Below are 13,682 nucleotides of genomic sequence, written 5' to 3'. Positions count from 1 at the left end.
GCTTCAGGCGAGAGTCTATCTCCTTCTTTGTTCTGGACTTAAAACCACTGCAAATCTTGCATCTATCAGCCTGATGGCCCTCCCCGAGGCACTTGTGGCAGGTTTCGTGCGGATCGCCCCTGGCATAGGCTACAGGCACTTCTCATAGGGCTTAAAGCCCTGGGACCGAGGCATGCCCCAGTCCGGGGGAAGGGGAATCGGGGAAGATCTTCCAGCTAAGTACTATTCAACTAATTAACACTAATGGGTGACTATTCACAACTATTTACAACAACTATTTGAAGAAAGACCTGTAAGTAGGCACTTGCAATATGCAAGACCGAGCTGGTCCAATAACCATCATGGGTGGTAAGAAGGAACTGAGCAGGAAGCAGGTCAGCAGGGACCTATATACGCTGCCATAAAGGCGCCACCCCAGGGGGCTCCACAGCCAACCCGACGGGTACCGCTAAAGGAAAAGCCTTCCGAGAATCGTGCACACAGCGTGCGCACACCTAATTGGAATGGACATGAGCAGGTACTCGAAAAAGAAGCCATGATTTCTGTTTTCAGAGACAGTTTGTGAAATTGTCAAGGAAATGCTACCATGTGGCTTTGGATTACATGAATTAGCATCAGCTCTGACCTTCTATAGCTAGTCAGCAGCAACGATTTTCTGTCATGTAAAACTCGGCTTTAGCCCCCAAAGGAGAAACACAGCAGTAAAGACTTTCAAATGGTTTGCTACTTTAATAGAATGTTGAGGAAACATTTGGAAGATGGTCTCCTCTGAACTGTAGTGTGTAACATACCCAGGGAGCCGTAGATCTCCTTTGCAATCAAACTGGTGGCTGCTCCCCTTAAGCATCTGTAGAGCTTCTGTACTCATTGTTACAGCTAACATTTTGTCATGGATATTTTTAGTCTGATTTTTACTAAAAATATCTAGGACAAAATGGGATCTGCAGGTTCCCACACTACCTGAAGTGAAGCAGCTGCGCAGGGGCTAGGAGTCACCTGCAGCAGCTGGGAGTTGTGGGGTACACCTGCCACCTGCAGATTGGGGGGTCCCCTGCTGCCCATGGGGGCTGGGAGCTGCAGGGTACCCCCACTGCCTGCAGTTCCAGGGGCCCACGGGGCCTGGGAGCTGGGGGTTCCCCACCGCCTCTGGTGGCCTCCGCAGCTCCCAGCCCCGATGGGCAGCAGAGGACACTGCTGAAGTCACAGAGATTGCTGGAAATCATGGATTCCATGACTTTCACGACCTCCGTGACTTAATCGTAGCCTTATTCGTTGTCAATATAAATGAGAGTCCCAGCTATGGAGGCCATTTGTTTAACATAACCTGAGGAAGGCATTGCTTCAGGTAGAGGCTCTGGGCTGGATTCACAAGGGGGACGTAGTTGTCTACCTGTCCCTTTAGGTGCCTAAGTTCAGCATTTAGGTGCCACTGCCATTCACAAAACCACACTCAGCTGCTGCCTAATTATATAGGTGCCTGATGTCCCTAGGGCACCTACATTTCTGCCAGTGGCCATGCACACCGACACATAAGTAAGTCCTGACCACCAAGTAGCTTGGTGTTCTAGCTCATGCTCAGCCCTGGTGGGAGTTTCAAATCAGTCATTCTCCCACCTGCCTTGCCTGCAGGATCTCATCAGGGCATGCTTAACTCACAGAGGAGGCAGTGGTGCCACTCACCCTTTGTGCACTACAGCCCAGCAGTTAGTTGCCCTCATCTGGGATGTTGTGGGAGACCCAGGTTCATGTCCCTACCCTGTGTGATTTGGATCAGGGACTTGATCCCTGGTTTCTGACATCCCAGGTGAGTGCTCTAACCCCTAGTCTTTTGAGCATAAGGGGGCCACCACTATTTCCTCCACCTCCCCCTGGGTTTTTTGCAAGAAAGGACTGATTTGACTTAGGGCCTAACTCCAGGAAAAGGTTCAGAGTTGTGAATTCCAAGTGGATGGAGACGTCTCCCTCTGGTGGAGTTAGGCTCCTAATTCCCTTTGAGGGGGAGGGCTTAGACCCCACTCCTTCCTCAGCATTTCCTACTAACTAGTTCTTGCAGCTCAGTGTGGTGGTTTCTGTGAATGCCTTTCTCAGGCGCCTGACTCTCCCCCAGCATTGTGTAGGGACCCTGAGCACCTAACTCAGGGTTGTGAATTTCACTAGGCAGCGGGGTGCCCAAAAGTTAAGCATTGTAGCACTGAGTGTTACCAGGCCCAAATCCCCCTTGTGAATCTAGCCCTCTGTAACAGGAGGGTTTCTTAATGTTTCTGTTATGAAGACCTGTTTTGAGTCAGTAATAACCTGACCAGGAAAATTAGCTCCAGGCTTGACACATTGTCTGAGTCTGCCAAGATGTTTTCCGACTGTAACTTAGCACAGAGCTTGGCCCTCAGCTGAGTTCTTACAGCTCCGTTTGGTCTTCAGTTTGAGTTTTGAGCACTCAGCGTCTCTGACAATCATATCTCCAGTCCTGGATTGGTCCCTGCATTGACTTTTGTGGAGTTACACCAGGGATGAATTTGGCCCATGACCTCAGGCTGGACGTGTTTCAAAATGTATTTTTAAAAAAATCTTTTTAAAATCTAAAATAAATAAAAAGCTGAGGCAAGGTCCTGGCTAACCTTAAAGACCCATTTCACGCCCCGTGCTCTGCCATAAGATCAACTGGAGCACCTCAGCTGCCATTTTTTAAACATCTAAGGGCTAAAGGCAGGACATTCTCAGTGATGCGCCCTCACCCCCTGTTGGTCTCACAGAGCCCAGGTTTGTTAACTCTTAAAAGCTCCCTGCACAGAGAAAGAGTTACTGAGTTTCTGTTGAGCCCTTTAATAGACACACTGAACTCTACATATAATTAGGGTGACCAGATGTCCCGTTTTTAAAGGGACAGTCCCGTTTTTTGGGACTTTTCTTACATAGGTGCCTATTAGCCCCCCACCCCTGTCCCGGTTTTTCACAGTTGCTATCTGGTAACCGTACATATAATTTGTGTTTTAAATTGGGTACAGGAGCCCAGGGAGCATTCATGTTAGGTACAGTTTAATAAGCCAAATAAAGAGTCTATTTTATGCAGTTAAAGGCTATTGTATGAAGCCATTTAAAATCCATACTGGTTAACAGTTTGATGGTGTCATTTTAAAGGTCTGGTGACCTGCCGCCCTGATGAGTTCCAGTGTGGGGATGGGACTTGTATCCATGGAGCAAAGCAGTGCAACAAGGTGCACGACTGTCCTGACAACAGCGATGAGGCAGGCTGCATTAACGGTACGTATAGTCAATGCACCTTACGCTCCAGTGTATGGTACAACAAGAAGTCCGGCTCAGTCAGAGCATTCTAGGCCCAGGAGATTTAAAAAACCTATTAGCTTGCCTAATCCATCTCCCCAGGGCAATGCAGGGTTGTTCCTTATAGAGCATTTTTAATGGGGCTTCTGTCGGAACTTTTCCAAAGTCCTAATAGACCTCACTCTTCGGAAGAAAAAATAATCCTGCATGATGTTCAGTCCAAATAGTCTTTTGCTTAACACCATCTCATTACTGCTAATTTTAACCTCTTGAAGCTCATGACCCTAAGCTAATTTAGTTGCTTTCCTCTCTTGCCCAACACAACAGAGTCCACGTGTGAAAGCCCCAGGAAGTTTCAGTGTAAAAATGGAGAGTGCATTGATGGAGTCAAAGTGTGCGATTCACATAGAGACTGCAGGGACGGGTCTGACGAGCCTGTGAAAGAATGTGGTACAGTACACGCCTCTTTCCTCTTACTACTGCTGTGTTAACCTCTTCTCTCTCTGGTGCTCATGACTAGCAGAATAACATGTGGCTGCTAATGCCATTCCTAGCTGCACTCCGCCTCTCTCTCTCTCTCTCTGCACACACTGTACCCATTGCACTGATATAAATGGAAGCAGAATTGGGCTCTCTGGCTTTTTTAGGTCTTTGGGCTTGCACAGGCATGACTGGAGGTTTGCTCAGAGGCTCCACTCTCCTCCACCAAGAAACGCACTTGATCTTCATGGAGGGATGTGTGATCTGAGCACAGGACCAGGAGCAAGGAACTCATAAATTCTAATCCCCCTGACACCAGATAATTACTGGTGTGTGGGTTAATTAGTGTTTGTAAAATGCTTTAAAAGATAGAAAGTGCTTTCTGAGTATTATATCAGATAGGTGAGTTCTATGGGTGTTTCCCATTTCCAGTTTCTACATGTTCCATATTCTACATGCAGGGGACTGGACTAGATGACCTCTTGAGGTCCCTTCCAGTTCTATGATTCTATGTTATTGAGGTTTTCATTAGGGATTAAGGGCATGGTGGTGTCAGATGAGCCTGATAAAAATTCCCTCTGTATAAAATTACTTTGGATTCCAAGTTAGTGAAAATCACAGAAGCCATACAAGCACATCTCTGACAAGCACCTGTTTGCTGCATAGACATTGTTAGAAGGTCAAGAGAATCCAAACCACACCAGCAAAGAGAAGTTCCATTCTTCCTGGAGGACTCCTTGAGCCTTTCACCCATCCTTTTAGGAGAATACTGCCAGCAGCAGCACTAGTTTGGAGCACTCAGGCAGTGCAAGGACTGTGATTGTGGCTGGCTTGTATGCAAAGGTGTATGGGACAGGCTACTTGCGCTCTTCCCTTCCACCCTTGCACACCTGCATGGAACCAGCAATAATCTGGCCTCAAAGATTGTTAGTCCAAAAAGGCTACTTCAGAAAATGTAACCGAGTGAGAAAATATTTCACATATAGGAATTTTTTTTTTCTTTCAAATCCTGATTCAGAAATAGGGAAACATGACCCAGACCAAGGTCTGAAGTTCTAGCGCTGACTTTTGTACTTTATCCCAGAGCTGACAAAGGCGAGCAATGCCACTTGTGCCGCCTGTCATGCCGTATCAACCCAAACAGAGAGATGGGGGAAACTACAGGGGGATCTCATAGGGGCTCCACCTGCACCCAACATCATCAGCCCATGAACATGGATGCATTACACCTTTCATGCACACCTGACTCAGCACAGAGGAGTCTGTGAGTGTATGCTTGGGAGACTGTGATTTAACATTGCTGTTCTTCTCTGAGTGCTTCCTCATGTCCATTCCATATTAAATGTGTGTGCTCGCCACATGCACCAGTGACGGAAGCTTCTCCTGAGCAGTATCCGGAGGGAACTAGCTCCGGCACCCTCCAGAGTGGCACCCGCATGGTGCGACATAAAGGGTGCCGCCAGCAACATGCAGGTAATTAGACCTGGGAAGTGGGAGTCAGGAGAGACAGGTTATATTCCAGTGACTGAGTCACTGTGTGACCTTGAGCAAGTCATTTAACCACTGCCTGCCTCAGTTTCCCTATCTGTAAAACAGGGCCTAAGTGTACTTAGCAACCTCTCCATAGCACTTCGAGATCCTCAGAAAGGCACCAAACAATGCAGAGTTTTATTAGTCATCTTGTTTAAATTGTCAGGTGGATATGTGGCCCCCGTTTGTAATTGGCTGCTCTTCCATAATAGAAAATTGAGCCGAGTAGTGTCTACACTTGGCCTACTTCTAGGTCTATGTTAAGAGCTGCAGTGAGAGAACCAGAGCCCAAGTTCTGTTTTTATATCCATGCTACAAAGCACCCCTGTAACCAGACGTGTGATTAACATGCAAATCCTTGTTTAAGTTACAATAACCTGTAGCATTTTGAAGTGTGTGTGTGTGTATGTGTGCGTGCGCGCGCGCAGTCTAATAGGCTAGAGGCCAATATAAGGATAGTAAAAGGCAATATCCATTTACTAAATGTCAAAGAACAGCTATGGCACACAATATGACTCTGTGGACAGCTACTCAGAGCCTAGTGATCTTGCTGCTATTAATAACGTGCGTACTTCTTTGTTAGGAAAGTGGAAGCATGCTACAGCCAAGACGCTGTCTCTTCTGGCGCAGTGTTTTCCTAGCCCATTGGCGTTAATTGGCTTGTTGTTGTTTTTATTTTCTTCCAAGGGTACTGGTTTAATGGTTCTGCTGTGCTGCTACACAATGGTATCCAAGAAAGCAAGAAGTAAAAATAAATAAATATATCTGACTGTATATTACATTAAAGCTTCAAGCTGATGGGGGCTGCATGCCCCGATGAACCACTATGGCCCAGAACTCCCACATCATCTGCATCAGCAATCCTAGACAGAGGAGGACGTTTCTCTTCACCTCGTATAGGTTAATTGGAACAACACGAAAAATGTTATTTCTGGCAAGAAAACAACCTTCCTCAACCTCTCTCCCGTTATAGTTACGAGGATGCAATAATTCTACTCTTTCAATTTCAGCAGAAGGGGGAAAAACAGCGTTTGATGAGATAGCGTTTTGGTCTTAGATGGGACTATCACTACATGGACTGTAGACGTGAGTTAGATTAGGCTGTCAGCAGTCACACTGTCCACAGCTCCCTGTTAGCTGGCAACCGTGTACGGACTGTACATCAGTGTTAGGTGGGAATAGCTCCAAAGGACTGTACCTGAGTATATTCTGGGGCTCTCTCAGCATAGATTGCCCTAGTGTAGTAGATGGGACTATCTAATACCACATAGACCCTCCCCAGTGAGCTGGGACTGTTGGATCAGACGACTCTCCTGGAATAGATTATTACAGCTCAAGGAAACAGTTTGGTATGTGCCACCAGAATAGGGAGAGGGGGCAGTCAAGTGGGGATAATTCTCAGGCCCCTTGACAGTTAATGCGTGGAAGCAAAAGACTTAGGACTGGCTGGGAACTGCGAACCCAAGAATTTTGTACAATATCCCCAGGGTCTCTGATTTGCATAAACATTTTAGGCCACTGGTTTCTAGTCCAAAGGGACTTTAAAATGTTAGAGAGAGAGAATTTTGGTGGGTGTTTTCTATTTGTGAAGTCACTAGTGTGCTCTATACTGCCAGCTCCGGATCACCAGCAGCTGGTAGCTACTGAAACATTTCTGGGTACCTCAACCTCCTTTTGATGTACTCAGTCTTGTGATTAAAAACCATCCTTTATCCTAAATAATCTGTATGCCTCTCTTAGAACAAAATGAATGCTCGATCAACAACGGTGGGTGCTCACACATATGCAAAGACTTGAAGATCGGTTATGAATGTGAATGCCCTCCCGGATACAAGCTTCTGGATAAAAAAACGTGTGGAGGTAATTTACATGCAAACGGCAGTCTCTTGTTTCACTGTACAGAGACGTAATTATAGTCACTCCAGCATTGCTCCATCACAGATGGTTTAATTTCAAGTTATTGATGGGTTTCAAACGCTCCTTTCAGACATAGATGAATGTGAGAATCCAGACGCTTGTAGCCAGATCTGCATTAATTACAAGGGGGACTACAAATGTGAATGCTACGAGGGATACGAGATGGACACCCTGTCTAAGAACTGCAAAGCCGTAGGTAAGGCAACCCGGCAAGCACTCAAACCCGACTGACCCAGCAGTATGAGCGTTATAAAGAAATATGGGTCCCTGGGCCAATGGCTGGGGGAAAGGAGACAAAAGGAAAATTAAAAGCCAAATGGAGTCATTTAAAACTATACAAAACTGCTACAGTGACAGCAGATGTGTTCCAAGGCAACAACTCCACTCATCATGCAGATCAGAATATTTTAGCAGTGTGTGTGCAGCTCAAGATTACAGTCAGCAGTTGGCAGTTTGAAGCTGAGACTAAAAAGGAAAGTCTCTTGACTTAAGAACAGTGCAGCAAAAATTAAGTAATAATAAGAAAAAAAGGAACACAATTAAAAATAGGTGGATTAGCCAGCCCTTCCAGCAGGCCCATCCCCCGCCGCTCCCCAAACTCTTACACAAATCTCAAAAAGAACAGAGCAGCAGCTCACTTGCTCTAGAAGAAACAAAGGTCCCAGCTCACTGCAAAAGAAAATATGCTAATATCAGGGAGCTGGAAAGTTATATTATAAAAGGTCTAGGATCAGCCACATTGAATATCATTTCATGGAAGGGATTGGCCTTTGGGGGAGACATTTCCTGGGGGAGCTGGCTCAGTAAAGTTTTGTCCTGGGAATTCCAGATAAGTTTTCTTATTATACCTACTATACTGTATGTAAAAAGTCCTTAAAGTCAGCATGTCTGGCAGACTTTATGTACAGGTCGGGCCCTTCCTTGCACTCTCTGGGGGCAGCTGGAGTTGCCACCTAAGGGTTGTCCTAGGACCCACCCTTCTGCTGCCTGCTCAGAAATTCCAGCCCCCTCAGGGTCTCTGCAGGGCAGCTGTAAAGCCAGCGTGGCTGCTGGGAGAGCCCCTTAAGCTTGGGGGGTGAAGGGGAGGCTCACATTTTTCGAACTCCAATTGGAACCTTTGTTCAGCTTCCTCCTGTACAGCTCTTTTGTCCCTTTCCAATGTTCCCTCTGTCCCATACATACCACATGGTGCAGGTGCCTCTGCCTCCAAGTAGGAGCTGGGTAACTCAATAAACTCACTCTTTCCTTAAGTATTTTCCCCTCAGTTCAAGTCTTTTAGGCAGTGACCTCTCACCGGTGAAAACAGGAGACATTGGGCTAAATCATGCAGTCCTTACTCAAGCAAAGCTCCCACTTGTATTCTGATGATTAATTTGAGGTGCAGAATGAACTTGTCACTAATCGGTTTGTTCTTTGGGGACTACATAGAGATTAATTATGATGACGCTTGGTGACACACACACAGAGACTTTATGAGTTTTATTAATACTGTGATCAATAGAAACAAAACTCTCAGAACTAGAAAAACAAGAGTAACAGAGACTTCTCATCAGGTATAGTCATGAATTTGGGTTCCCTTTAGGATGAGATTAAGCATTAAGGTTGTCACTCCTGCTGAGGGTTGGGTTTGAGCCTCTTTTATGACCTTACTCTACTCCTTGCACCCAGTGGCATATTAGCCACTGGGATGATGGGGTCTGTGTCCAGGGGCCCTGGAAAAATGGGCACCTGCATGCCCCGACCCCACTCCCTGGCAGGACTGCTGGGCAGGTGGGGCAGGGGAAGCCCCTGCACCCCGACCTCGCTCCCCAGTAGCAGCGCCAGGTGGCAGGGAAAGTCCCAGTGTGGGGACCCCATCTGCAGCCCTGAGACTGGAGGAACTCTAGCTCCCTGCCACGGTCTGAGGGCTTGGGGAGCTCTTACTTCCCACAGTGGCCCTAGGCCGTGGCAAGGGGACAGAGCTTCTCCAGTCTTCGGGTTGCAGTGGGAGCAGAACAGAAAGGAGCAAACAGGGGACTGTAGTGGGGGGTGGTAGTGGAATGTGGGTGGAATGGGGCTGGGATATACGGGGAAGGGACAGAATGGGGGGGCCATGGGCAGGGCTGGAGGCAGAAGAGGCGGAATGGGGGCAGGACTGCAGGCAGAGCGGGTTGGGGCCCCCCATTTGCTCTGGCCCAGGGCCCACCAAAGTTTAATCCTCCTCTGCTTACACCCACCTATTTCTAAGACCATATTTGATTAGGTTTTGGCCTTTTGTCCATATCTGTGATGCCTGCTACCTATTTTGGGGGCTCTGACAATTGTACACATTCGTGCAGATAGAAGTTAAGGAGTCAAGACAGTTTATCAGAAGATGTATATGGCTAAATCTTCTGACCCAAGATTACTTACTTAGGTTAATTCTTGCTAGACCTAATGTGACCGTATACTGTTACTACCAGTAGCCTCAATCTGAATACTACACTTCAGGCTCACTGAAAAGCCCATTTTAAAATGAACTTTTAATTTCTTCGATTACTCCTGCTTGCATGATAGCTTTAGTTTAACTTGCACTAATTTAGCAAGTATCTTCGCTTTTTCTAAGATAAACATTTATTTACCTGATCCCCTGAGCTGAGGTCATGGGTCAAAGGTCAACACATTGAAAATATGCAGAATTATTCACCACATCTGCTGGTTTGAGGGTCACTGACTGCACACATCTCCCGGTCCTTACGAGCAGTGCTCATCCCTTTATCATACCTACACACCCTGCAATGGGAGGTTGCCTGAGTAAGTACTCCATCACAAAGGAAGCGGAGATGCATACAGTTTTTCCTGAGGAAAACAACACAGATAATGTGCTTCCATCTCTCCTGAGTTTGTCATAAGAAAAATCAATTTGACATCTCCTCCTAGAATCTCTGGGCTGGCCTGTGGCCTTAGTACCACAACCCCAGTAGAGGTGGATACCATTACATTTGACATGAGCTGTTGGGGCCAGAGGCTTCATGCCTGCGAAGGACAAACACCAGCTGAGTGAGTCCAAGCGCTCTGCTGGGGCACACTTAAGTGTGCCCCCATCCCTCCTGTTAGGAGGTGCCAGATGTGCTATCTGCAGAGCCAGTCTCCAGTGACTAGGCATGGCCCCATCTACTTAGACATGGCACTAATGTCCTTGTAAAGGTGCGGGACTCACCCCTGCAGCGTCTCCTGCTGCTCTCTCAGGGAATTAGCTTGATTTCCAGCCTGGAGCATCCTCTGCAGGCTGGTGATCTGCCACAGCTTGGCCCCCATATCCCTCCCAGGCCCCCGGTGCCCCTTTAACTGGGTGCTGTCCCCCTGGAAGTACCCCCACAGTTCTGGGTCTCCCCCTCCCAGGGGAATCCCACTTCATCTCAGTCTTGGCTGCTGCCCAGTCTCCATCTAGCCCCTGTTCACTGGCATGGACTGCAGTATAAGTCACTCAACACAGGCAAAGGGGTTTGGACCTGCTGCCTCTGACTACCCGTGGGCTGCCCCTGCAACCCAGTACCTAATAGGCCTTACCAGGCCTGCAGCCTGGGGCTTTCCTAGGCCAGAGCTCCCCAGCTCCCTTGGCCTTTCCCCAGCCCTGCTCCACTCCAGATACCGGGCTAAGCCCCCTGCAGCCAGGCCCTCCTCTCTCTGAGCACAGAGAGAGACTTTCTGCTTGAGCTCCTGGCTCAAGCCTTTATAGGGCCAGCTGGGCCCTGACTGGGGCATGTCCCCAGCTGAGCCTGCTTCCTCCCAATCAGCCCAGGCATCTTGCCCTTCCACAGCCCTCCTCCAGGGCTGTTTAAAACCCCTTAGGGCAGGAGCGGGTGACCACCCCGCTACAATCCCTCTGCCCTTTGTACTCAGGCAATGCAACCCCGAGGAGGCCTCTGACTGCCCCCTCCACAAGCTGGGGGGGGATGCTTCCTTCCAGCCCCCTAGCTCATCCAGGCATGAGCAACCAGAATCAGGCCCTTCACCTTAGAGTTAAAAATGTATCATATAGAGCAGCTGTAGGTAACCTATGGAACACATGCCGAAGGCGGCACACGAGCTGACTTTCAGTGGCACTCACACTGCCTGGGTCCCGACCACTGGTCTGGGGGGGTGGTTCTGCATTTTAATTTAATTTTAAATAAAGCTTCTTAAACATTTTAAAACCCTTATTTACTTTACCTACAACAATAGTTTAGTTATATATTACAGATTCATAGAAAGAGACCTCCTAAAAACGTTAAAATGTATTACTGGCATGCAAAACCTTAAATTAGAGTGAATAAATGAAGACTCGGCACACCACTTCTGAAAGGTTCCCGATGACCCCTGATAGAGTGAAGAAACCCCTCTGTGTTTCACTTGTGACTTCTTAGCAAGTGGGGCAGAATAAGAACAAATGTTGCTGCTGCTCTGGCAAGCTGCTGCTGCTGCTCAGACTGCTCATGTTCTGATGTAACAGCTCCCCCCCCGGGAAATAGTGACATTTGCTCCTGGTACACCGAAACGCCCTCACAGGATATAACTGCAAATAAGCAGGCAGCATGATTCCATTGGCTTCAGTGAGATCACCCTCAACGTTATGCCCTGCATAATGAGAGCTGGATGTGGCACTTAGACTTCTGCTGTCAAGTCAGCTGGTAAAATAAAAGCCCCGCCTGTTTGTTTTCTGTGATAGGCAAGAGTCCATACCTGATCTTCACCAACCGCCACGAGGTGCGCAAGATCGATCTGGTGAAAAGGGACTACGCTCGCATCATCCCCATGCTGAAGAATGTGGTGGCTTTGGATGTGGAGGTGGCAACAAACAGGATATACTGGTGTGATTTGTTCTACAGAAGGATATACAGGTAATGGGCCAGGGCAGGTATGGGTTCTGGTACACATAGTATAGTTCATTTTATGCTACTGATAATAAGGATGATCTGTAAGGATGCCCCCATTCTATTGAACAGTGGCATGATGAGCAGCATCCATCCATAGGACCACAGAGTGTCTCTCTTTTTATTTGGTTGTACATGGTGGCCCAGATTTTCAGTGGGCCTACAAAAATGTGCAGGCACATGATCAGTTACCTGATTTGAGAATACAAGAGCATTTTTGTGGTTCCAACAGATAGCTCTGCAAGTTTGCATGCCTATTATCTGAGTAGTTGTTATAAATTTGTATTACAATAGTGTTTAGAGACCCTAGCTGAAATCATGGCCTCTCTGTACTATATGCTGCACAAAAACTTAGAGACAGGATGTGCCCCAAAGAGGTTACTGTCTAATACATCTGACAGGCAAATAATGGGAGTGTCGGAGAAAAACTCAGTTCTCGCTTTTTGTTTGGATGCAGCAGAGTCGGATACTTTATTCTGTTTAGCAGCTACAGCCGGGAGAGTGCACTAGGACATAGGGTCTCCCCTTCTAGACAGGTCTCTCAACAGGTAAACAATTACAGCAGCATTTATATTTTTGTTACAGACAATAATAAGCAACAGCTGCATTTTGTTTATACATAGGTCATCCTGATATCTTGTTCTTCTCACTTAAGAGACTCCAGTCTACGTTTCGTATTATCTACACAAGGTCGAAAAACAACTTCTCCCACAGTTCTTTTCCACTCGCCTCACACCATCCTCGCTTCTACAAATCTCACGTTATTAGGGTTACAGCGAGCCTGACTCTTGCTAACAGAAACTGTCATGCATTAAGATCCCCTGCAAATCCCTGTCAGTTCTTTCTCTACTTCCACAGGAGAAAGGAAGTGTCATTATCATCATTTTACAGATGGGGAATGCACAGAGACTAAGGGGTATGTTCTCAAATGGGATTTCGGTACCTAACTGACACGTTAACCGCCTAAGTCCAACATTTAGGCAACATTGACATTCACAAAACCACTGCTCAGCTGCTGCCTAAGCCCGGATGTGCCTACGTTTCCACCAATAAAATCCCTAGATGCCCATATTTGTGCTTGTGGACACGTGTACAGCCACCTAAGGCCTGACAGGACTGAGGAACATGGCGCCTCACACCTGAGCCTCTGCAGATTTCACAAATGTGGCGTTTCCCCACCTCTTCCACCAGTGGGACCCAATCCTTTGGGTGTGCTCAGAACACACCTAACAGATCAGATCCTGCATGAAACTTGGTGACAGTACCACAGACTCTTCTCCCAATGGTCTAGTGGTTAGAGCACTTACCTAGGATGTGGGAGGGCTGAGTTCAAATGTCTTCTCTCCCTGATGTGGATCAGGCACACAAACCCAGGTCTCCCACCTTCCAGGGCTATTCCACCTCCTGGAATGAGTCTCTCCCAGTCTCTCCTGCTGAAGCTGCTCCATTGTATATGAAATACTTAACCATTAACTGGGCCAGAGAGGGTGTGAAAACAACTATGTAGTCCAGTGATTAGAGCAGTTCCCTGGGAGACCCAGGTTCCAGTCCCTGCTTCAGTGAATATTTAAAGTATTTCATACAGAGTTATGTGCTTGTGATGCA

At 47.3% G+C, this 13,682-nt stretch overlaps 1 protein-coding gene across 3 annotated transcripts in view; it reads left to right on the top strand.

Moving 5' to 3' along the window:
* LRP8 (LDL receptor related protein 8) overlaps nucleotides 1-13,682 on the top strand; it is a 307,300-nt gene that overhangs the window by 262,586 nt on the left and 31,032 nt on the right. For 2 of the 3 annotated variants that reach the window (XR_012656228.1, XM_075067620.1), the window contains exons 6-10: nucleotides 3,136-3,258; nucleotides 3,607-3,729; nucleotides 7,030-7,149; nucleotides 7,277-7,402; nucleotides 11,873-12,044. Coding sequence is in view for 2 of the 3 variants with exons in the window: in XM_075067620.1 (XP_074923721.1) it covers nucleotides 3,136-3,258; nucleotides 3,607-3,729; nucleotides 7,030-7,149; nucleotides 7,277-7,402; nucleotides 11,873-12,044 (664 nt within the window). In the remaining variant the exon portion in view is untranslated. The remainder of the gene's footprint in view (nucleotides 1-3,135; nucleotides 3,259-3,606; nucleotides 3,730-7,029; nucleotides 7,150-7,276; nucleotides 7,403-11,872; nucleotides 12,045-13,682) is intronic. The other variant, XM_075067621.1, reaches the window with a different exon arrangement.

This window comes from Chelonoidis abingdonii, chromosome 7 (genome assembly GCF_003597395.2).
Source record: "Chelonoidis abingdonii isolate Lonesome George chromosome 7, CheloAbing_2.0, whole genome shotgun sequence".
Lineage (NCBI taxonomy): Eukaryota > Metazoa > Chordata > Testudines > Testudinidae > Chelonoidis > Chelonoidis abingdonii.
This window is presented reverse-complemented; position numbering and strand designations above follow the sequence as displayed.